Source organism: Ascaphus truei, chromosome 5 (genome assembly GCF_040206685.1).
Source record: "Ascaphus truei isolate aAscTru1 chromosome 5, aAscTru1.hap1, whole genome shotgun sequence".
In the NCBI taxonomy this organism is placed as follows: Eukaryota; Metazoa; Chordata; class Amphibia; order Anura; family Ascaphidae; genus Ascaphus; species Ascaphus truei.
Genome location: NC_134487.1, coordinates 125,071,451 through 125,097,211, shown reverse-complemented (window position 1 = coordinate 125,097,211; position 25,761 = coordinate 125,071,451). Strand labels below are relative to the sequence as shown.

The 25,761-nt window shown below is 40.4% G+C and overlaps 1 protein-coding gene across 1 annotated transcript in view; it reads right to left on the bottom strand.

The window, feature by feature from the left end:
- The window catches only part of C5H12orf42 (chromosome 5 C12orf42 homolog), a 456,508-nt gene that overhangs the window by 122,513 nt on the left and 308,234 nt on the right, over positions 1–25,761 (bottom strand). Inside the window, exon 11 of the mRNA XM_075599098.1 lies at positions 6,874–7,137. Within this exon, the coding sequence (XP_075455213.1) occupies positions 6,874–7,137 (264 nt within the window). The remainder of the gene's footprint in view (positions 1–6,873; positions 7,138–25,761) is intronic.

Below are 25,761 nucleotides of genomic sequence, written 5' to 3'. Positions count from 1 at the left end.
CAAGTGTCTCGGGCCCGTTGGCTGACAAAGCAGTTGGGCCCGACCTCTCGCTGCCACTGGTCTCTGGCTCTCCCCCAGCTGTGGGCTTCCTTCCACACTGACTGCCCCACTTTTCTGACGTTTGCGTGTCACCAGGCCTCGCTCTAATGCCGGTGCACGCCGAAAGCTCAGCCCAGCTTACTTCCGGCGCGTGCTGATATCAGAGGGGCTCGGCGTGGGACAGTCAGCGAGGAGGAAGGCCCAGAGCTGGGGAGAGCCGGGGCCCAGCAGCAACTAGAGGACCAGTAGCCAGGCCCCTTGGAGCCACTGGGCCTGGCCAGAGGCCTGACACCCGAAACCATCTCCAAGGTAAGTCTGTATTATAATATTATATGTGTGTGTGTGTGTGTGTGTGTGTATTGGGGGAGTGGTTTTTTTTTTTTTGTATGTATGTATTTGAAGATATATTTTGAGGAGGAAGGGAGTGAGTGAGGTGGGGGATTGAGTGAGAGTGTAATTGAATGAGGGGGAGGGTGAGAGAAGAGAGGGGGGGAGTGAAGAAAAGAGGGAGATGCAGGGATTGAGTGAGAGTGGGGTAACTGATGGAGGGGGGAAGAGTGAGAGGTGAGACGGATGGGAGAAAAATGCATGGTGGGAGGGAAAGAGAGGGGGCTCGTGAGGTGTGAAATGGGGTGGCTTGCAATACTGCTGACAGAGGGAGGGGGGGGGGGCTCATTCAGAACTCTAGTCCTGGGCCCCGGGAAATCTAAAAAAACAGAGCACTGCCAAAAAAAAAAAAAAATCAGAATCCTGGGCAACTCTAGATGTATTTAATTAGTTGTACAGATTACAAAAAGGCAGACAAACGCACCTACGTGTTTCATGCAGGACACATTTATCAAGGGAAATCTTTCTGTGGCCATGCCACTAATGCATCAAAGTCATCCAAGGTACAGAGGAAGACAGAAAAATAAAGAGGAAGTTGCAGAAACATTTAAACATTGATCCTATGACGTCAGGATGGCGTGTGTTAAAAAAAAAAAAAGCTGTGATGTGCTGCAGCCCAGATTGACTGGCAAGTTCATCAGGAGAATAGCGGACTCTCAAGAGGCTTCTCAGTAGCAGGGGCTGGGCCGGAGCCACAGCAAGGGCCCCGACATATGAGAGGGTCCAATGCTGAAGTTGGGTACCCAGATGGTGCATCTATCTGGTTCTGACTGTAAGAATCCCTCAACACACAGTACCAGGGAAGTGGACCAGGAACATTAGGAGTGATGATTCCTTGAGCCACACTCAAAATGCACTGCAAAGTACCAGGCAGGTCTGTTGCCTTCTCCGTGAGCGACTAGATAAAAAGCACGAAGTCCAGGCTGAATGGAAGTAGTACTATGAACTCAGAAAGGTGTTTACAATCTCAGCACAAAGCTGAAACTCTCATACCATGAGGTCCGCACTCTCAGCACAGAGGTCTTTAAAAACAGAGAATACAAGTATGAAAGAGGAAGTTTCAGATTTGTCTGACCAGGTCAGTGAAAGGAATTAGAAGCTTCACGAGCTAGAAAAAGTGAAGAAAGCATTTGAACAAGAAAAGTCAAGGATTGCAGTTTGCACTGGAAGAATCAGAGGGTGCCTTGGGGCAGGACAGAGGCAAGTCCCTCCAGTATGTTTCCAGTTAGAAGTTTCTCAGATCAGAACAGACTGAACAAAAAGTTTTCTAACAATTCAGAAATACTACAGAGCTCTTATCCAGGCAAGGATGGAGAGAGAAAGTTATCTGCGCAAACGCTTCACAACTGTCCCTATAGAGGCTGCCTATTGAGGGATGAAAGCTTGTCAGCTTTAGAGTCAGAATAAAGCAGCCTGCGTTCTTCAGTCAGTTTTTAGGATGCAACGACAAAGGAAGAAGTATGGAGATTTTAAGCAATGTGCGATTGCACTCCAGTCCGCAACCATGCCCACGTGATCCGAAACAGATTCCTTACTTTGAAAGCAGCCACTACAGTATAAAGATTCAGTCTGTGACTAGAATGATACAGAAATATATTCGCTATCTCACGCTGAGACAGGTGTCACTGCTTCTCCAGCTGTGCTTTTGTCTCAATAAATTAACGCATCGCGAAAGAGAGGCCCAAGACTACAAGTCTGCCGATTGCAAAGGAAAGATGGTGAGGTACAAAACAGTCAGAGTTGATGAGAATTCCGTCAAGATTGAGGTGCTGGAGATTAATAGTGCTGAGCTAGACACAGATGGTCATGCTAGTGTAAGGGAATAGGAGATCGCACGACGCGTAGAAAAGCTCATTGCCAAGCAAGTAAAAGAAGAGTTGGTGACATGAAAATGTGAGCTTGATGGAGAAGTCCTCCGCAGGGTTGAGGAAGCTAAGCACATCATGGTGAAATGAGTACTTGAAGAGACACTGTTTGAGTGCGCTGGCTACAAGGATTTTTTCACCAGTATCTTCTTCAATGACTACTCATTGGGGTTACAAACTGATAATGAGGTAGCAAGCTTCAGTTCTTCACCTCCAGAGTACCCAGTAATTGCCCAAAAAGTGAAATCAAAAATTAATGGTAGGAGTGAATATGGTCTTGATAAAAGACATTGCCGTAAGAAACCATGAAAGTACAGATTTAGAATGTTCAAAGATTGGAAATCAGAAGCGACCAAGTTCAATGCGGGCATTAAACGGTTCCAATTCTCACCGCTCTTTGCCACGACATAAAAATGAAGAGAATCAGATCCACGGGTTTCACAGGAAGCCTAGGAAACAGGTACATGTTACCACTACAGCAGACAAGTGACTTCCACTTCGTTGACGACCGCTGTCATTTTCTCCCGAACCAGGTGAATGCAGGCATCCTCATATCCAGCAGTCCCCTTCCTGGTGCTCGCTCTCAGACTGAGAGCAAGCAACATTAAGCGGACCACTGGATACGAGGACGCCTGAACACGAGGATGCCTGCATTCATCTGGTTTGGGAGAAAACGACGGCACGGTCGTCCACGAAGTGGGAGCCGCTTGTCTGCTGCAGTGGTAACGTACCCTAAACATGCCATGTTTTAAATATTGAATTTTTTTACGTGTGTTACCTGTCTTACCATATCACATTATAAAATATACTGGACACCTAACAAGCTCCTATTGAACCCCCAAAATAACCATAACATATATATATAAGCATATGAGTGTCACAGAGGAGTGCTAATGAGCATGGCAATATATATTTAAAACCAGAGACAGAACATAAAACACAGAAAAAGCTCAGTTTTAGCACATCTAGTGAAACTCATACACGGTACAGTGCCTAAATATATATGTATAAATATCTATTAAGTAAAATGGTCTTTTAGTTTGAAATTTTTGGCCAAAATGTAAATGGTTAAGGGCTCACTCCATAGCATCTTCCACACAGGGGAACTTGTTTGCTTGCTGGATGGTTGTGACAACTCTAATACAGAGTGCTTTTCCTGGTAATGTACAGGTTAATAAAGGCTTCAATCAGACTTAGAACTTTGCAACTAATATTGACAGATTTATTATAAATCATTCTTCCTGTTATTACACAGGTTATTAAGAATTTATATAGCGTTAGGGACCCCTGAATTGTGGTCTGCCGTGAAGTTGGCTCAGGGGCTTACAACAATTTTGGCCAAAAATGTCAAACTAAAAGACCATTTTACTTAATAGATATTTATACATATATATTTAGGCACTGTACCGTGTATGAGTTTCACTAGATGTGAAACTAAACTTGGCTTTGTCTGTGTTTTATGTTCTGTCTCTGGTTTTAAATATATATTGCCATGCTCAGTAGCACTCCTCTGTGACACTCATATGCTTATATATATGGTGTGGTTATTTTGGGGGTTCAATAGGAGCTTGTTAGGTGTCCAGTATATTTCACAATTGTGTTTCAGCTAGTCCTGGCTGATTGGAGGTTGGCAACCTCCTACTTAATTTAAGCTCACCCCCTCCCACATTTAAATGGTTAAGGGCTCACTCCATAGCATCTTCCACACAGGGGAACTTGTTTGCTTGCTGGATGGTTGTGACAACTCTAATACAGAGTGCTTTTCCTGGTAATGTACAGGTTAATAAAGGCTTCAATCAGACTTAGAACTTTGCAACTAATATTGACAGATTTATTATAAATCATTCTTCCTGTTATTACACAGGTTATTAAGAATTTATATTAGCGTTAGGGACCCCTGAATTGTGGTCTGCCGTGAAGTTGGCTCAGGGGCTTACAACAATTTTGGCCAAAAAGGTCAAACTAAAAGACCATTTTACTTAATAGATATTTATACATATATATTTAGGCACTGTACCGTGTATGAGTTTCACTAGATGTGCTAAAACTGAGCTTTGTCTGTGTTTCATATCACATTATACCAAACATACTATAGTATGAGAGTTGTGTGCACTGTCTTTTTTCTTTTAATCCCTGACATGATGAGCCATCTTTATTAACGAGCAGCAAACTCTCAATTCATGTGTATGAGGTTATTTAGAACACATTTACGTTGTCACAATATGTATCATAATTAGACACAATACCCTTTTTTTTTTTTTTTCATGAGAGCTAGTACACTGTCAAACCACGGATAGTCTCTTTATTTTTGAGCTTTTTTCAAGCACTTATTATATTACTTATATCACTTAAATACTCTACACAATTGGTGCGCAGCTTTCTCTTTGTTTCTACAGTATGAAAGACACAAAGAATAAACGTTACTTCCAGTCCAGCAAGTCATTGAACTTCAAAGGAGAAAGAGGAGAAGAAATTGAATTCTGAATTCTCAGACAATGATATTGTGTTTGGAGAGCTGTCTTCCCAAAACTGCACACGTCAATGTCTAATGGCGACTATGAGTCTTCGCATCTCCTGAAAAGGATTGCCTTAAGCACAGAATGAAGATGTCACCTTAAGGTGAGGTACACTGATGGGTGTACATGGTAGCTCACCCCAGCGGGTCTGGAGGGAAGATATGTGAGGGAGTGAAGGGATAACTCCCTCACTTGGCAGGCAGATCACACCCTAGCTGTGCTAGGATGTGGACAATTAACTCCAGAGCAGGGCGTTAAATGTCTTTGCTACCTGTTCCAGAACCTGTAGACAGGTCAAAAGGCTGTGGGGACTGCCTAAAGGGTGGACCTGTGAACTGCAAAAGGAAGTCAAGCTGCCCAGAGGATGTGTCTGGCACAGCAGATGGACTTATCTCAGGAGCCTAACGTAAGGATAATTGTATTTCATTTTGTTGTACTGTCTGTGATTCAGCTACAGTATCTCTGAGTTTTGTTTAACCTGTAAGCAGGGCAGCCATCCGGGGTAGTTAGGGGCAAGATGGGTACTGTGTAGTTAGTGCTCAGAAAGGAGCAAGGCATTTTGTTTTATAGCTGCTTTGTTTTATGCCTGTAAGAATAAACTTGCTAACAGATTATTATACTTCCTGCCTTTAATGTGAGGGCACAGATCCAGCAACGTGTGTGTGTGTCTGTTTACTGAGATACCTATCAGCTGTTAGAGGATCCCTTGCAAGACACACGAGGAACGGGAGATCAGAAGAAACAACAGGGCTGGCGTTATATATATTAGTGGCTGTTGTTTACACACCACCTTAACATTTAGATTGTTTCAGCAAACCCCGAGATGGCATGGAAACCATAGGTGCTATATACATATTAGACCCTGGATGTATACATCTGCCATGGGAGCCAAGTCTTCTCAAACTTTCCATGTTGTCCTGCGACAAACTCGTACATTTTGTCCATAGTAAATATGCCCCATGTTTTGTTAGCCAGATGTCTTTATGGGGCTGTCTGCGGTTCTTCCAAAATAAGGCATCTAGCTACCTGAAGTAAATGGAGGGTCCATGATTTCTTCAGTTTATATCCAGGTATGCAATCCCTGCTAAGGAGGATGATCCATGGATTTCTAGGTATTGATTCTACATATGTGATCTATGGTTTTTATGACTTTGATCCAGAAAGGTCTGATGAGTGGGCAATCCCATCAAATATGCAACACTATCCCTTTACTTCCACATCCTCTCCAACAGTTCAGTGGCTATTGGAATCATTGTGAATGGGTATACTGTAGTACCAAATAAACATAATTTTATATGCGTTTTCTTGAAGTCTGACTGATACAGAGGATTTAGTGGACGTTTCCTAAATCCTTGACCATACCTTTAGCTCCAACTGTTTCAAAACTTTTTCTCATATTCATGCATATTTGGCCTTTGTTAAGGTATCTTTCTCTAATAGTATCTTATAAATGGCAAAGTGGAACTTGAATTGCGAAAAATCTTTCATAAACTGTATTCTGACGTAAAATGTTTTTAATTTTCATCCCTTTATGTGAATGTATTGTATGAAATGTTTCATTTGCATGTAGTGCCACAACTCTCCGGCAGGCCACTGAAAATTATCTTGTAAGAGTGAGAGATTTAAGTTGATCCACAAACATAATGTTTCAGATCCTGTGAATTCTTGCTTCTCTCCATTTTCAAAATTCTCTATAAGATACGCCTGGGAAAAATCTTTATTTGGAATAGCGGTTAGTGGTGAAGTGGTAAGGTCGAAACTGCATACCTTGGCTTCCCACAACTGTTTCTATATAAACCATAATTATCACAATTACATAGTCATTTTTTCTGCAGCACACAACTGCCACTACATACTGCTTAAACTATTTTACGACGTCATTAACGAGATGTAAACCCAACATTCCGAAAGAAATGTTCATGGAGAGCACATCTCTGGTTAATGATGTCATCAAAGAGCGCAAGTAGCCATCTTGTGAAACACATAGAAGGTGCTAACGATACTAGAAAATATACATAAATATAAAGGGTGTAGACAATAGAAAAAGTAGAGTGCTGTCAACTTACAGTCTTCAAATTTGGAAATACTCATTGACTGAGTTCCTCGAATTGCCGTTGATTGAGTGCTCCGTAGCTTTGAATACATATATATTGCCTGTGCTCTCCTTTCTTCATCTATCCTCTGCCTTTCCATTTCCTGCCTAATGCTATGGTCCAGCTTCACAGGCCGCCTCCTGTTTAGTGGTGAAGCTCGTGGTGTTTCTTCAGTCCTCTCACTTTTTAAATGGCAGCCATCTTCTTTTTTACGAGCATCCTTGTCAAGTTTTGGTACTGGGGAGAAATGAAAAAGTGAAATGGGGCCATTTTAGCAGAAATGTGATTGTCAGACATACCTTAAATTAAAGCTTAGACTCTAAAAGGAGATCAAAGTCGTATAATATTTTAAATGTTGGTGACTGGAATCCTTGTTTTTAAATAAGCAGAAAGAGCAAAAAAAAGGCAGCGCACTGACAAAAAAGCAGTAGGAGGCTCACAAGTACAATAAAAATGTTTATTCCATAAAGGGATCACCCCCAGACAACATCCAAAAAGCACCACACCAACGCGTTTCGGGCCGTGTGCCCTTTATCAAGGTGTTGATGCGCCGGCCACTTACATACTTGTTTTAAATAAGTATTTTAAAAAATGTTTTCAAATGTTAAAGTCTCCATGATAACCAATGCTCTGGGGTGTCTTTAAGAGCCTTACCTAATCTGTTTTGTGATAAGACTGTTTGTAAACTGATATATTCTAATAAAATATTGACTCCACTCATTTTTGTTTTATTCTAATTTTGATTCCTTTGTTGTTTTGTACACATCTTTTTGGATAACAATTACCAGATACAATTTTGAATTACCTATGCTTTCTAAAAAAGAAAAAGAAAAAAAGAAACATAACAATGTTTAACTTTAATGGTGACAAAAAACTTTCTAGGGATGCTAGATTAATAAGTTTTTTCAAAATATGTGTGACTGCCCATGTGATCAAGAAGGGAGGATTACTGCAAGTGTCTTGGGCGACAGCAATCTAATATTGAAGAAATCAATACAATAAAAGAAATTACAAATGTTTGAGATATATTCTTAAGAAGCCAAATAGGCCTATTATCTGCTAACATTTACAATTTGTGTGTGACTTCTCAGCAACATGTACAAGCCACATAAGAAGCCAAGGTGCTCATTCACCTACATTCTACATACAGTTTTCAAAATCCTCAAGATCTTTCAATAAAGCATCGCTTCTCCAATTGTCACCACCGGTGACTCCCTAACAGTTTAATGGTGGTCCTTAAATTCAAACTCCCCTGCAGGCAGCTCTATGCTGTAGTAGTCTGAAGCTTCTTTGTCAATTCTTTTTCGGCTGTAATATTTTTATGTATGACATGTATATGACATTTCAAGATAGTCTTAAAGCAGCAATCCACACTATTTGTTGCATACTTTTATAAGAGCAGCAAAGTAAATGATTTCGTTACATTATTCAAGATTGACTAAACCGCAGTGCGGGATATGGCATCCTGATGATCAGCGTTAATTGCGTTCACACCGGATTGGGGTGAAATTCCCCACATCGTGAATCCCAGCTATTGTGTCTTTCTGCTATCTAGGTAGAGTTGACAGTGGTGCTGAAGTCCATTGATGCCTACAATACCAGGATATTTGTATCACATTATCACAACAACCCATTAACTCCAAGTTCCGTTTAATAAAATCCATGCAGAGGAGTACTACATTATGAAATGCCATTTAAAGGAGAGAAAAGGACAGGACAGAGAATGATTTTTCAGGCCAATTTTAAAGCATGGGCTGGTGGGAAAAACAAAATGTGGAAAGCCAAAAATAGAAGAGCTTCAAAGTCATTTGCAAGCATATATTTACGGATTAAAGGTGAGATCAGAAAATGGGTAGACTCTGGGGGGGCCATGCATCATGTATCAACTATACTATACTATGTATAACTTCCATGTATCTATGATCCTCCCCTTTCGCTCAGGAAATGTTTCTATTGTTGAGGGTCCCCGATTTAATTTATGCTTACAACAGGACAGACACCCCTGGGGTGGTTCAAGTTTGTCCAGTTCTTGTCTGGCCAGTTCTTAACACAATATATAAAAAGAATCAATATACAGAATCAATATACAAAATTGCTACTAAAAAGATAACAAAATGGTGTAAACAGCCTCAAGTATTTTTTTTTTATCTTTCAAACAGCTCTGGGTGCTTTATAAAGAGCTGGAGACAATATCTAGCATTTCTCAGTCTGACAACCTTAATTTAAAAGTCTGATTAGCTCTAGTTTACTTCTTGGTGGTTGACTACATAATTTAGCATTCAGAAACTAATAGTGTACTCAAGATGTCTTCCGCTCACACCTGGCAATTTAATTAGACGCTAATGACTCAAACCTCAAACAAAAAACAAAAAATGAAACAAGTGATCGGTGCCAATTAGGACAGAAAATAGAAACATTTAAGTACTGCGATTACAAAAACAGCGTTTACACATAATAGACACCGTGAAAAGTAATTATTACACAGAGTATCCAATTATGCTTAAAGGGTGAATATTGTACTCACCAAACTCTCACGCTGAGCAGGTACAATTCAGAAATCAGCTATTTATAGGTGTTCTTTAAAGCTCACATTCGGAAAGGTTAACGAGATAATATATTATTGATGTTTGATCACAGGCTTAATATTTTATTAGAAAAGCAATGCACTAAGCAAAAAAAAATTGTGCAGTCAGTTATTAGAGAACACTGGTGGTAATTTGTAATTCTGCAGTGTCGCATTTTAAATCATTGTAAACCATTCATTTATCTTCCTCTTCTACACAATATATTTCACTTTTTAGTCCACTCCTATATAAGTTTTCTCCTATTATTTTCCTTATGTTGCCTTATGACTAAGGATGGAGGTGGGTGTAATAAACTGTGCAATCCTTCAGAAATACACACATTTTTGCACTAAGTTCGAAGTTCAAAAGCATTTGTCCAAACGTTGGAAATACAAAACCAACAATACAACAACAAAAAAAAAAACACAGGTGAAAGTGCCAACCTCTACTTTTTTTAATTTAACTGGGATTTTTCAACCTTTTCCACAAAAAAGCACAACAATGTTTCGATATAATAAATATTTGAAATACTTAATTTTGAGAACAGGGAAATCTGAACCATAAACCCAAATGACACTGATACATTTAGGATACACTAACACTAAGGGCCGTTCCATACTGATTGCGGCCATGTCCGCGCGTGTGCATGTGCGAACGCGCATGCACGTGCCGCACGCTTTTCGTGTATATGCTGTGTTTTCTGTGAGTGAAGGTACTGTGTGTGTTTGTGTGTATGTGTGTGTATATGTGTATGTGTGTGTAGAGATTGTGAATTATGTATGAAATAATATTTTTAAAATAAAAAAAGTTGTAATAAAAATATTTATATATTTAACTTTGACACATACAAATACATACATACACACACATGCACACACGCACAAACATACATAGATACACACATACATACATACATTGCAGCGCCGGTAGCGGCGCAAAATCCTTCATTTCTTCATGTTCTCCCTCGTCGGTCCGCTCCAAGACCCTGCCGTGCGCGCGCGGCACCATTATAGAAAGGCTGACTAACGTCAACCAACTAAAATTCCGCGCACGGTGTAGCACACGCCCGGCACTATAGAACGGGCCTAAGGCTGCATCCATAGTGGTTCGGACGGGGCGAGCGGTAACGCAGCGACCAATGCATGGCGAGACAAATTTGTTTGTCTCTGCCACGTGACGGCCTGGTCACATGAACGGTTCGCCCAATGAGGATGAACCAGCTCTGTGACGTCACAGCCACTCCCGACAAGCCTCCCCATCGCCCGCAACTGCGCTTTGAATGCAGTCTATCAATCGCCGGAGAGGTAAGCGTGTGGGAGACAAGACATCCCGCTCATGCTTACCATGGACAAGGCGAGGGCCGCCAACAGGTCTTCCAGGGTTGGTGTCCCAAACCCACTGGCTCGGGGGGCCCGGCCGGCGCTGCACATTTCCCCCGACCTCTGACCAGGCCTTGCTGTTGGTCGTGGCCGGGCCCCGACTCTCAGCTGCCTATAAGCCTCTTCCTTTCTCTTCCCCACGCCGCCGAGCTTCCACTGCCATCGCGCGCCGGCAGTGGAAGCTCGGCGGGATGGGGCAGAGAAAGGAAGAGGCTTAAGGCAGCTGAGAGTCAGGGCCCAGGCATGGCCGGCAGCAGGGCCTAGTCAGAGGTCGGGGAAATGTGCAGCGCCGGCCTCCCCACAGACACCGGGTAAGTCTGTATTTTTATATGTATTGGGGGGCTTGGGGGAATTGTTATATGTATTTGGGTTATTTTTATATATATACTGTATATTGGAGTGCTTGGGGGTATTTTTCGATGTAGTGGGGGGCTTGTCAGAATTTATATGTGTATTGGGGATGCTTGGGGGTATTTTTATATGTATTGGGAGGGTTTGGGGTATTTTTATATACATTGGGGGAGGCTTGGGGTATTTGTCTATGTATTGGGGGGGCTGGGGGTATTTGTCTATGTATTGGGGGGCTTGGGGGTATTTTTCTATGTATTGGGGGGCTTGGGGGTATTTTTCTATGGGTTGGGGTATTTTTTATATGTATTGTGGAGGGGTTGTTTTTTTTTTTTTAAATGATGTGTGTATGTGTATATGTATACTGTATGTGTATATATATATATATATATATGTATATTTATATGTGTGTGTGTGTGTGTGTGTGTGTGTGTGTGTGTGTGTGTGTGTGTGTGTGTGTGTGTGTGTGTGTGTGTGTGTGTGTGTGTGTGTGTGTGTGTGTGTGTGTGTGTGTGTGTGTGTATGCATGCATGGGGGGTTATATGTATTTTTTAAAATATGTATTGGGTAGGTGGATTTTTTTGTATGTATTTGGGGGGGTGGGGGAGGTTGTATATATTTGGGTGTGGGGATTATTTTTATGTATTTGGGGGTGGACTAAATCGGTAGAAAAGAAAGAATCCCTATATTGTGGCACTAGAGGAGAGTGCACCCTAGTTAAAACTTAATTTTATTTGTATATTTTAAAATAAAACTGTTTGGAGTAAACCATAAATGCAGGACAAAAAGCTAAAATAAAATAATTTAAAAGAACAGAGAAGTGTGGTGAGGGTATTAATAGGATAATGTATGTATAGGTCCTATTAAACAGTAAATCTTTATTAACCCTTCAAATGTGTATGGGTGTCTATATATGTCATAGAAGGTAAGTACAGTTAGGGTAATGATATACCTCAAATCCCTAGTATCCAGTCCCAAATGTAGGCTGAATGGGATAAACTATATACTGCCAATGAAGAGGTGATAGTGATACCTGGTTATATATAGTATATATCTAACATAGAGTAGCCATATGTATAACTCTGGCACTATCTATGTAACCAGCTTCTTGCACACCAAATGTAGACATATATAGTGTTTTAACAGACTAACCCTAAAGTCTGGGTGCTCTTGCTGCCCACGAATGCAGTCTACGAAGCACCCAGACGGTACACAGGCCCTCACCTCTCCGATGAGCCGACGTCACGTGATTATGACGTCAGACGTACCCTACGTACGTTTCACCATGACAGGCTTCACCGATGAAGTGCCACAATATAGGGATTCTTTCTTTTCTACCGATTTAGTCCACTACCCATTCCCTGTGAGCACCACCCTCCTTGTACTGTTTGGTTATCCCTTTCCTCTTTATTCGCTTGAGCAGGGTATATCTGTCATATTATTAAAGGCAGTTTATTCTCTTTTTTCTATATATATATTTATTTGGGGGTGGCAAGTTTTTTGCATTGAGGGTGGGAAGTTTTTTGGTATACAGTTGTGTGAAAAAGAAAGTACACCCTCTTTGAATTCTTTGGTTTTACATATCAGGACATAATAACAATCATCTGTTCCTTAGCAGGTCTTAAAATTAGCTAAATACAACCTCAGATGAACAACAACACATGACATATTACACGTGTCATGATTTATTTACCAAAAATAAAGCCAAAATGGAGAAGCTATGTGTGAAAAACTAAGTACACCCTTACTGCTTCCACAGGAATTAAGATGCTAAGTAGCAGACAGGTGCTGCTAATCAAATGCCCTTGATTAATTGATCATCAGGGGGACCTGCTTAAAATGTTTGTCCTGGGCCCCACGATTTCTGTTGGCGGCCCTGAACAAGGCCTAATGCAGAAACTACTGTACTTCTACAGTATTATAATATACAATAGTTGGTTAAAAGATTTACCAGGTTAACGTTGTATAGCCAGCAACCAACTTCGCACTGATGTGACCCAAAATGTTGAAACAGCTGTCTGTGAGTAGGTTTACTGATATGATTCTTTAACCCAGAATGTGCTGAAAAGCTATGTAATACAGTATGGCATGTGTGACAACAAGGGGCCCAGAGACCAGTAAAATTAAGGTTAAACCTGGTCGCTGGCCCCTGCCATCCTTCCCTGGGGCTCATCTGGCTACCACACTCCTTAGCTACCCTGTTCTTATATGCTCGGTAGCCCCTTGCATCCCATGTAAAAATGCTCTCTATTCCTTTATGTAAAAATGTAACTTCAAGTATAAAAATGTATTTCGTGCAACAACATGCAAGGCTGAGAAGTCCTTTCTGCAGTGTGCATGTCCAGGGAAAATGGCTGCTGCTGGGTCAGGAGGGGGAGGAAAGGTGCAGAGACAAAGGAGAAATGTCTAGGGGCAGAAATAGGGCTGTGGGGCCATCCGCCAGAAAACTGGAGCAAATGGTTGCCTCCCCAGCCAAAGTGGTGACAGCCCAGCAGGAGATATCCTGTTGACCAGGGTAAGCCATTGCAGAGTCCCTCTGGTAAGCGCTGCTCTCATTGGACCCCTTGAACTTCCCTCCACAAGCCCTTTATCTTTCTAAACATGCCCCAGACCTGATTGGCCAATGCAGACGAGCTCTCGGCTCCTGGTCCGTGAACAGCATCCATGCTATGATTTGTCGCCAGCCCCTCTACCATGATTTCCTATGGTAGCGGGGAAGCTAGATAAGGGAAACCCGATCAGCGTTCCACAGTTCAATTTGGATCCTGTCATGGAGGTGAACTAAGTGGTGTGCCACGAGGCTGAGCCGGAGACACCGAAAAGAGGATCAAACAGCCCTACGAAGCAGGAAATGTGAAAGTGTTTTTTTTTGCTACGAGACTGTGTGTTCCTGGAGAAGCAGAAAGCAAGTGCTCTGCCGCAAATTGCACCAAGTCTGTACGGTCCCTAGCCCTACGGAGTGTAGAAGCAAACCCTGGATAAGTCTTCAATGTGCACCTAGCCAGGTAGGATTCTCCCCCTCATGTCCCTATATTTGTGACTATAGCTCTGATTTGCGTTTTTGTGTTATGCTTGCTGGCTCCACCTGGAATAAAATTATGTATTGAACTGCTTTGTCCTGTCTGGTGCCTTTATCCCTGGGTTAAGTTCTGGTCTCCTGTGACAGCAGGGGTCCATGTTAAAATGGACAAGAAGTAAAGAGGAGCATTGAGTGCTCATTTGCCTGTCATTACCCAGAATCCATGGTTGCAGAGGAAGCATTGTATGCTAGGAGATAATATTGAAAATTAGGGTTGCAGTTTTGGGTGGGGGGGGGGGTGGAGGGGGCTACTGTTTTGACAATGCTTTAAAAAAGACACACCAAAAACATACATTAAAATATAAAACATATAGTAGCCTAGCTACAGTATGTTCCTAAATCAATCCCATAAGTTTATTTAAAGCATAGGGTTACTTTAAACAGCAATGGAAGATGAAATTATTGCATAAGCACCAATTTTAGCTAGCAATGTGTGACACACACCCTTTTTTTTACTTGTATTTTACAGCCAATTTGCATATCAACTTCACATACATTTTTTTTTCTTGGGGAACAGACAAAAACTAAAATAAAAGTGCGTGTAGTGGTTTAGGAGGGGAAATTGTACCAGAACAGCTTTATCTAGCATATTTAACATACAGCTCCTTCAATACTTTCACAGAAACTGCATTTGCATTTAATAGAATAACACGTATGCAATCTGGATTAGAACATTATTGTTTCTGGATTTATATCTGGGTTATCTGCATAGGTCAGCCATGGATTCCAGGTTTTCTGGAAATTGTTACAAGTGTCATTGTGAAAGCTAGTCAACTCCTCCATTTGGCATGGAAACCATACTTTGGCCCTTATAATTGGTATGGGAGTAATTTTGTTCTGGATCCATACTTCAGCTATTTTGTACTTGGTGGCGGTGGCTATTTGGGATATCAATTTATTTTCTGCTCTCAAGAGAACAAAAATGGGTCTGTTCAAGAGTAATAACCACGGGTACAATGGTATCGCCACTTCCAGAATTCCCTGGATCCAACTACGTACTTGGACCCAGAGTTCAGCAATCCGGGGGCAGGTCCACCACACTCACACACCTTTTTAAGGTGAATTTTCGAACATCCATAGTGGGCAGGACAAGTTGCTAAAATATCAAACTTCGACAAACTGTCAAATGCAAATATTTAACTCAAATAGGAACTTTAACCAACAATTTAAAAACCGTGCATGTTTTTTGTTGACAAAAAGTGTCGAGTTTGTGCATTTTCACACAAAGAAATTGGGAAGAACACTTTCTTTTTTATCCTTGTGAATCAACACCATTCAGCATTTCACAAATCACTTTAAACATTTGGATCTTTTATGAAGCAAACTGGGAATAAATCTATATATTTACATATTTCCTTTTCAGAATGTTTACATAATTCCAAGTTTCTCATTCTGTCAAACCAATCTTGACTAATTCTTTAGCTTATCACATTTTAGTTACGGAAAAAGCAAAAGATGCCTCAACTAGACATAAAAATTGTTTTTTGAACAACAACAAAAAAAAGAGATAATGTTTCCTAAACCATAAACATTTATTTAGAGCACTGAGAGAATTTTGGAAAGCCATCAATTAACTGTTTTAATTCATTTGAAATGTTAAAATAAATGTGTACAATATATTACAAATATAAATAGTTTGTTATAATAGTGCTATGAGTGTTTAGTACTGCTCAAAAAAGAGCGTAGATACAATGGTACACATATGTCTGGTTAAATAAATGTATGTGAAGCAATATCTACAGTGAAAATACACTTGAAACTTACAATTATTATGTAGGTAACTGCTCAACTGTTATTTTTACATTAGTGTTTTTTTTTTGTTTGTTTTTAAACATGTATTGTATTTGATGCTTTTCTTAGCACCATAAGGTTCATAACCAATAAGGCAAAACAAACTTACTGCTCCTACACATGCTGAAAACTTATGATGTGTTTCCTGGTTATCCTGAGAGTTCTCTGTTTAATTCCCAAATTTAACAAACACAGAGGTAAAAGAGAAGTTTCAACACTTTAGTGTTAGGACTTGCAAAATGTGGTTATGCCTTGCCTCGGCTTGCAGGCTTATAACGCTTTGGCCAATGGGATTAACTAAATGACCCTTACTATTGAGAATAATATTATTATTGAAGTATTTAACTATATACTATTTACTATATATTTTGTCACATTGGATGTAGCATTGGGATTTTCTGTCTTTTGTTGTAATTCCCAAATTTATCATCATCCAAATTCAGCTACCTAGATGTTCGGAAGACACAAGAATACCATTTGCTACATATAACGCAGCAATCAGAGCTGGCCGTTTCAGTTGGGGGGGTGAGGGAGGGAGGCGCATAGAAAAACTGCAGCTTTCGATTGCTGGCCCGATGGTTGTTTGCAGTTTTGTGTCAAACACAGCAGAAAAACCTACAAATTTCTCAAGAACCAGGGGGTGCTCAGGCGTTGGGGGACCACAGATCAGATTCAGGGAACTCCTTGTTTCAGGTAAGCTTTTATTAGAGAATTGTGTTTTGGGTTGGGGGGGGGGGGCTTGTTTAAGAAAGATGGGAAAAAATGATTATTCAAAAACACAATGCTTGAAAAACCTTTTGCGGTAGGTTTACGATTTGTATATTTAGACAATGAAAGAGTACTATTTCTTTCAACATTTTCAGGATGAAGGCCCTGGCTCAGTAGTGGAACAATCCTTTAAGCTGTGTCAAAATGCCAACTACCTACACGCACCATCCAGATTTGAATAAACTGATTAGACAAATCACAAAAAGAAAGAATCCTCCTTTTACTTCTGCAGCTTTTGGCACGGCTGCCTTCCTGCTTTCTCCCCAGCATTTTCATCTCTATCAGCCATGACAAGTGCCAATCAAACTTTCCCTTTGCAAGGGTTTTTAGAAGCAGGGGAAAAAAAGAAACACTGTGTAACAATTGCAGAAGGAAGATCCACTGTCAGTGTGTGGTCTGGGGGAAACTAGTCTTTTCCTTTTTCACTTTTAATCTCTGTCCCACTGTTTACATCTTTTTATACAATTTAATCTCTCTTTTGCTCCTACAGATCCTAAACAAATTGTAGGTCAGCATGGATTAGATTGCTTTGTTGGCGATGATTAGTATGTCTAAGTGTATGTTAAGATTTGCTAACTGTTCAATTTTCTAAGGTAACTCTTTCTATTTAAATTTGAAAGAAATATATATCTGGCAAGTGAATTGAATCTTGGAAAGAAATAAAATCAAACATGCATATCTCTTTAGTCTTCTAATTCCTTTTGTATGTCTGTCCTGTCTATACTGTAATTCCTTCTTTTTGTGTCATTAAACCATATTGCCAGTAGGAGTGAATTTAGATGAAAATAAATTGAAACCAAAGCAGATCTTTTCATATTACCCATGTCTTTAGTAAGGGGGTAGACCAATCAAAAAAAATAAAACAAAGCCTCAGCATTGATATCATAAACCTGTTTACCCTGCTTGCATTAGTGATTTAGTAATTCATTATACTGTATGTGGTTAAATGGAGCAAAAGGAGCACCAATGGCTCCCAAAAGGGAACTAAATAGTGAATACAGTCTATGCTTACCTAGCTTTCTTCAGGGGAATGTAACATCAGATGGCAGAACAGCCACACATACTGTTGAGCTGTCCCTAGGCGCCGCTCATGATGTCACAATGTGTCAATACTCCCGATGCACATTTCACTCGTCTGAGCTTTTTTTTTAGGCATTTTTTAACCACTTTTTCTGCTGCTACTGTTTATATATTAAAATTATTATTAAAAGTTATATTCATATTTAGAGGTTTTCTCCTTTGAGTGCATCACATTGGGATTCTATTATATCTAAAACATACAAGCTCATATTGAACCCTCAAAATAACCACAACATATATATATAAGCATATAAGTGTCACAGAGGAGTGCTACTGAGCATGGCAATATATATTTAAAACCAGAGACAGAACATGAAACACAGACAGAGCTCAGTGCACATCCAGTGAAACTTATACACGGTACAGTGCCTAAATATATATGTATAGATATCTATTAAATAAAATGGTCTTTTAGTTTAACATTTTGGCCAAAGTGTTGTAAGCCCCTGAGCCACTACACGGCAGACCACATCTCAAGGGTCCCTAACACTAATATAAATTCTTAATAACCTGTGCATTACCAGGAAGAATGATTTATAATAAATCTGTCAAAATTAGTTGCATAGTTCTAAGTCTGATTGAAGCTTTTATTAACCTGTACATTACCAGGAAAAGCACTCTGTATTAGATTTAGATTAAATCTGTATTAGATTTTTGACAATCATACTGCAAGAAAGCAAGTTCCCCTGAGAGTGGGAGATGCTATAGAGTGAGCTTTTAATCACTTAAATGTGGGAGGGGGTGAGCTTCAACAAGATAGGAAGTGCCACCCTCCAATCAGCTAAGACCAGCTGAACAAGAATTGTAAAACATACAAGACACCTGCAATGTGCACTGAGCTTGGAGGGTGGCACTTCCTATCTTGTTGAAGCTCACCCACTAGAATAACTGAGTACTTCATGCCTAGGTAATACACTGCATTATAGAAAGCACGCTGGCCTAGGTACTAGTACAGTATGTGGTTGGAGGAATAATGCTGATGAATATTCATTATCCTCTCTTTTATGGTGTAACCCTCTCTGCCCAGCTCCTAAGGAGTTTGTTGGAGACAAACAACTTAACAACTTAATTTCATATAGCACTTTTCTCCTAATGGGACTTAAAGCGCCTCCCTATTACAGTATAGTGCGCGGTATACGACACACAGGAATTTCTTTACAGACACAAAACCTGCGGAGATGAGCTTAAAATCTGTGTTTATTGGTGCCTAAGGCACAGGGAGATAAATGACTTGCCCAAGGTCACAAGGAGCTGACACCAGCAATTGAATCAGGATTCCCTGATTCAAACCCAGTGTCATAGAGTCAGTGTCTTTTACTCAATGACCCACACCTTCTTTGTTACATGCTTAGTCTCTGAACACTTCCAACATTAAATATTAAACTAGGTTAAAAATTAACCTGTATCAACCTGAGTTAAATACAGAAACAACACCCAAGAGTAGATCTATGTGCCCGTCACAGATTTCCCAAGCACGATCCAGTGTCTCATACATCAAACTATCTTTCATCTTCAGGCATTAGGATTCCAGGCTTTAGCACGAGCATGGTGTCCCTTTTTTAAAAAAATCTTTATCCAGTTCCCTAATGCTGCTGAGAGCAGCTTCTGCAGCCACCGATGAGTTAGGGAAGCACAGCGCAAGCATTCAACTTGGTGAAAGCAATTTCATCCTTTTAAGCTATGATAAAAAGGATCAGGACCAGCCACTTGGGATGCCACTGCAAGGGTTCAAAAGTAATACAACAATATCAAGAATGGGTGCTAAAACAAATAATCCGGTAAAGGAGTAAAGATCATTAAAAAAATTGAGTCAAGCACACCAAAAATAAGAAAAATCAATAGGTAACAAAAATGGTCATTTAATGCTACTATGACTTTCTTTAGTCATTAAATTACCCTTTTTGTTACCTATTGATTTTACCTTATATTTGGTGTGCTTGACTTTATCCTTTTAAACTAACAAGCAGGTTGATCATCCTGATGCTGGCTCTATATTGCAAAGCTGTAGTCGGCCCTGGGAAATCATAGTTAAAAGACCGTGGAAGTTACAAAGTGATACTTAGTTTACATATTTCTATCTCCATGTCCAGAATCTCAACTTTTGTACGTAAGATGTGGATATCTCTTGAATGTTATTTGTCTCTAGTGTACTTTCCATAGAGTATGTTTTCTGTGACTTTATGCACCATACAATAGTTGTGCTTGTTTGTTAGCATGAATTAATATATCCCTTATAGTGTCAAATGATGTACCCCGAATGGCATGAGATCTAGCACCCTAGGAGCCATATGATGTACAGGATATATCATGCTCAAAAGGCTAGTTTTCTAGGGATCGCATTTACCATTCATGCACGTGATCAGAGAGGAAGCGGAGTATCCTCTAATTCCTTTCAAGTCATGGGGAGCCTGGCCGTGACAATGTGATCATTACACTAAGTGATCCCATAGTTGAGATACAGAGGTGCGTTGAGACTCAGGTGCCCCTGATGTACCGAAACTCAAAGGGCTATTATGAACTACATCTCAGTCCCAAAAATGTGTCTTTAAACTAGCAAAACAATGCTGAAGAATTAAATTTCATACTATAATATATCAAGTCTGACATTATTCTTACAATGACATTACAAAATTATTTTACCACCTATTTACAGTTGTAAGTAGTTGCAAACATATTGTTAAATGTAAACAACTGAAAAATCATCTTCCAACTCATTTACATGTATTCTTTGAGATAATGAAAGTGTTTCTCAGATGTTTGAAACTAACTGTTCCAAAAGCTATGTCTAGCTATCAGATCCTCATGTTACCTGTGATCTTAGGCATACTGTAAATAACACCAGAACATGGAAAGGAATTAACAAAAATCTGCCACTGCTCGTTTCCTTTTGAAACAAAATCACCATACAGTAGCATACAGTAAGCTGAGAGAAGGGATGTTCATATCACTTCATATCCTCAAATTTGGATCTTTCACAGAAAATCTCCATAACTGCCAGTGAGCAGAACTGAGATGGCACTAATTACTTGTGGTAGCTGGCTGCAAGCCAAGACTTTAAATTAGAAGCACCAAACTGCATAAAGGTGAATGATGACTGTATTCCAAAACGCATTCAATGGTAGGCTCCAATAGGAGCACAGCAGGCTTCAATGTAAAAGAAGATTTATAGGAGAAAGTGGCAGATTTAAGGATGTAGACCACAAGAAACATACAGTTAGGTCCGGAAATAATTGGACACTGACACAATTTTTATAATTTTGGCTCTGTACGCCACCACACTGGATTTGAAATGAAACAACCAAGATGCGATAGAAGTGCAGACTTTCAGCTTTAATTCAAGGGGTTGAACAAAAATATTGTATCAAACGTTTAGGAATTGCAACCATTTTCATACACAGTCCCCTAATTTCTGGGGCTTAAATGTAATTGGACAAATGAACACAATCATAAATAAAATGTTCATTTTTAATACTTTGTCGAGAATCCTTTGCGGGCAATGACTGCTTGAAGTCTGGAACGCATGAACATCACCAAATGCTGGGTTTCCTCCTTTATGATGCTTTGCCAGCCTTTACTGCAGCTGTCTTCAGTTGTTGTTTGTTTGTGGGTCTTTCTGCCTTAAGTTTTGTCTTCAGCATGTGAAATGCATGCTCGATCAGGTAGAGATCAGGTGATTGACTCGGCCATTGCAGAATATTTCACTTCTTTGCCTTTAAAAACTCCTGGGTTGCTTTCGCAGTATGTTTTGGGTCATTGTCCATCTGTAAAGTGAAGCGCCGTCCAATCAACTTTGTTGAATTTGGCTGAATTTGAGCAGACAATATATCCCTATACACTTCAGAATTCATACGGCTGATTCTGTCTTCTTTCACATCATCAATAAACACCAGTGACCCAGTGCCATTGTAAGCCATGCATGCCCATGCCATCACACTGCCTCCACCGTGTTTTACAGATGATCTGGTATGCTTCGGATCATGAGCTGTTCCAAACCTTCTCCATACTTTTTTCTTCCCATCATTCTAGTACAGGTTGATCTTAGTTTCATCTGTCCAAACAATGCTGTTCGAGAACTGGGCTGGCTTTATTAGATATTGTTTGGCAAAGTTTTATCTGGCCTTTCTATTCTTGAGGCTTATGAATGGTTTGCACCTTGTGGTGAACCCTCTGTATTTGCTCTCATGAAGTCTTCTCTTTATGGTAGACTTGGATAATGTTATGCCTACTTCCTGGAGAGTGTTCTTCACTTGTCTGGATGTTGTGAAGGGGTTTTTCTTTACCATGGAAAGGATCCTACGATCATCCACAACTGTTGTCTTCCGTGGACGTCCAGGCCTTTTTGTGTTGCAGAGCTCACCAGTGCATTCTTTTTTTCTCCGAATGTACCAAACTGTTGATTTGGCCACTCCTAATGTTCCTGTCATCTCTCTGGTGGATTTTCTTTTTTTTTTGCAGCCTCAAGCTGGGGCCATAGAAGGGGAAGCAGGGCTGGACCACGCTGACGCTGAGGCTCGCCTGCTGAAATCTGCGCGATTTCATAACCATGCAGGCGAGCCAGCAGGCGAGCCAGGAGACGCGATCGGAGGCGGGGGGAGACTGAGGGAGGTGGGGCAGTGACGTCATTGGGCCAATCACCCTCGACGCAACGACGTCAACGTCACGGTGCCGTGACGTTGACGCTGCTCCGCGCTGATTGGATGTTTTCAGCCGACAGCGCTCTGAAAAACAGCTTGGCTGTCGGCTGAAAAATCCAGCGCCTCAGCACGCCTGCGGACGCTCGCGTGAGCCCCCTCTCAAGGCATCCTCATTGAGGATGCAGAGGCTCAGCGCGGAGCGTCCGCATGGCTCAGCGCAGCCTGTCCTTCTATGGACTCGGCCTAAGGATGCCTTGTTTCACTTGCATTGAGAGCTCCTTTGACCACATGTTGTGGGTTCACAGCAACAGCTTCCAAATGCGAATGCCACACCTGGCATTAACTCCAGACCTTTTACCTGCTTAATTGATGATGAAATAACGAAGGAATAGCCCACACCTGTCCATGAAACAGTTTTTGGGTCAATTGTCCAACTACTTTTGGTCCCTTGTAAAAAGGGGGCTACATTTTAAAGAGATGTAATTCCTAAACCCTTCCTCCAATTTGGATGTGAATACCCTCATATTAAAGCTGATAGACTGCACTTTAAGTCCATATTCATTATTTAACTGTAACGTTAATTTATTTTGGTACACAGCCGAAATAACAAAACTTATATCAGTGTCCAATTATTTCTGGACCTAACTGTAACTCAAACTCTAAACCTGAGGCTTCTTCTCCTTGTCGGACAAAAATGCTTAGATTACAAAGATTAAATTGAAATTAATATAATGAGCTACATCAAGACAAAGGATTGCCACATTTATATCTGTCATTATTGTCAAGGGATTATTAGATAAATAATTATAAAACAAAAGGGACTTTGCAGTCACATAACAATCTATAGTGGGTACAGGTATTTTGCATGCTCTACAAAGAAGATGCTGAAGATCAGTACTGTACTTGTGTCATAAAATGTGTGTATAAATAAAACGTAAAACTCAAGGATACAGAATGAGGCAAGCATGGCAAGTAGGGCCTCAACCCCCAAATATGGAACACATCAAAAAGCAATGACCCTCATTCTTCGGAGACTGTATCTCCCTCAGCTTGACAGTGTTCAGCAAGAAGGCAGAGGGAGCTAAGAATCTCTAAAGGTTAAGCAAAAACTGTCATTCAAACCTTAATCTGGCTACCTACAGTACAACTGCCAGATTATCTCCAGTTAAGCAGAACTGGAAGGTGAATTTAAAAAGATTAAATGGGATATTATTGGCCTTAGTCAAGTAAGACGCAAAGGTGAATTCCTCACTGAGCTTGTAGGAGATGCGTGCAGAGGTTATTGGAACAGTAGATGTCTTTAGGGGAAAACAAATGTAGGCTTTTATTGCCATAACTTTACCAGCATAAACATTTTATGATCAGCCAATCAGGGTTTACAGGAAAACAAAACAAACAGCCTACTGATGCAGCGGCTGTTATTCGAACAAATCACAGCGCCGTTTTCGTGTGCGCTGCTGTACTCCAAATGGCATTAATGCCACCAATTGCCCCAGGGACACGTGTTTATCGCGGTCTTTTTTGAATTTCATGGATTGTGTGCAATTAAATTAAATGAATTGTAATGTGTACATTACCATGCTATTGTGCTACTGTGTCAATTTCAGGGGTTTATAAGCCAGAACACTAAAATGCCATTTTCTGCACTCGCGTCTTAAAGCGGTACGGTTGGAAGAAATCCCGCGCCATGACATGGGTATTCCGAGGTATACACGGTGTGAAGTATTTCAATAATGGCCGCTGCATCTGTAACTCCTGTTGGGAGTGCTCACTACACCTCTCCATACACCCTATCTATGGGTTGGGGAGCTTGGCCCCTTACCAACAAACAAGGGGGGAGAAAAAGAGAGATATCCTTTTGATCATTGCACTCCTAGAAAATTCCACATGTGAGCCGGTGTGGAAATAGGCACTTTGCAAGTGTTTGTACCGGCTAAGGTATCTCTTAGCACAGAACTGTATCCTCTCATACTGACTGACTACACCAACGTCTCCTGCACTAAGCATTAAGCAGCAACGGAGAAATCAGTGTCGATACCAGAAGCAAGAGGGGGAATCAGAATCATATACCTAGTACTGGACAATGTACAGGCATTTTCATTCATTCACTAACCAGTCTTGCCATTCTATGTGTGTAGTTTTCTAATTACAGAAAAATTACACCTAAATTGTTTTAACCCCACTAACCAAATCTCCAGTTCCAGTGGGGCCATTTTCAAATTTTAGAGGCAGTAAGCACTGAACTGATCAACCCAGGGGCAACCAGAATCACCTACCTGTATTACACAACGTACAGACAGGTTGATTCAAACCCCTATCAGACCTACCATTCTCTGTTCATATTTGAATATGGATAGAGCTAAACCACATCTAAGGTTTTTGTTGCCTCTATCAACAAAGGTTCTAGGATTTGTTTTTGGAGGTCATTTTAAGTCTGCAGAGCCATACAGGTTCTCATTGACCAATCAAGGGAATATCAGAATATATATGTATATATGTGTATATGTATACAGGCATACCCCGCATTAACGTACGCAATGGGACCGGAGCATGTATGTAAAGTGAAAATGTACTTAAAGTGAAGCACTACCTTTTCCCCACTTATCGATGCATGTACTGTACTGCAATCGTCATATATGTGCATAACTGATGTAAATAACGCATTTGTAACAGGCTCTATAGTCTCCCTGCTTGCGCACAGCTTCGGTACAGGTAGGGAGCCGGTATTGCTGTTCAGGACGTGATGACAGGCGCATGCGTGAGCTGCTGTTTGCCTATTGGGCGGTATGTACTTACTCGCGAGTGTACTTAAAGTGAGTGTACTTAAAGCGGGGTATGCCTGTATATGTATAATTCTTTCATAATTTTTTCATATATTTTTTATATATATTTTTCATATGTATATTCAATTATTTAGTGTTAGGTTGTTCTTTTCCTTTTCTTTTTATAATTTTATTTTTTATTATTATGTTTTTGTTCTTCCATTGCTCTTTTAGCTTCTCACTTACCCCACCCTTCTCCTCACTCCTAATGTACACTTACCTTATGAGATTTAGTAGCAACAATTGAATAAGGTTATATTAAAGCAAGGATAACTTTTTATTTGTATTCTTATCTTTGTTATGATATCTGTGTATGGTTTGAGAATGAGAGGGATATGGTGTTTCTTAAATTATCTTTAATTAAATCTCATTATTGGGAATATTGGTCATAACAAA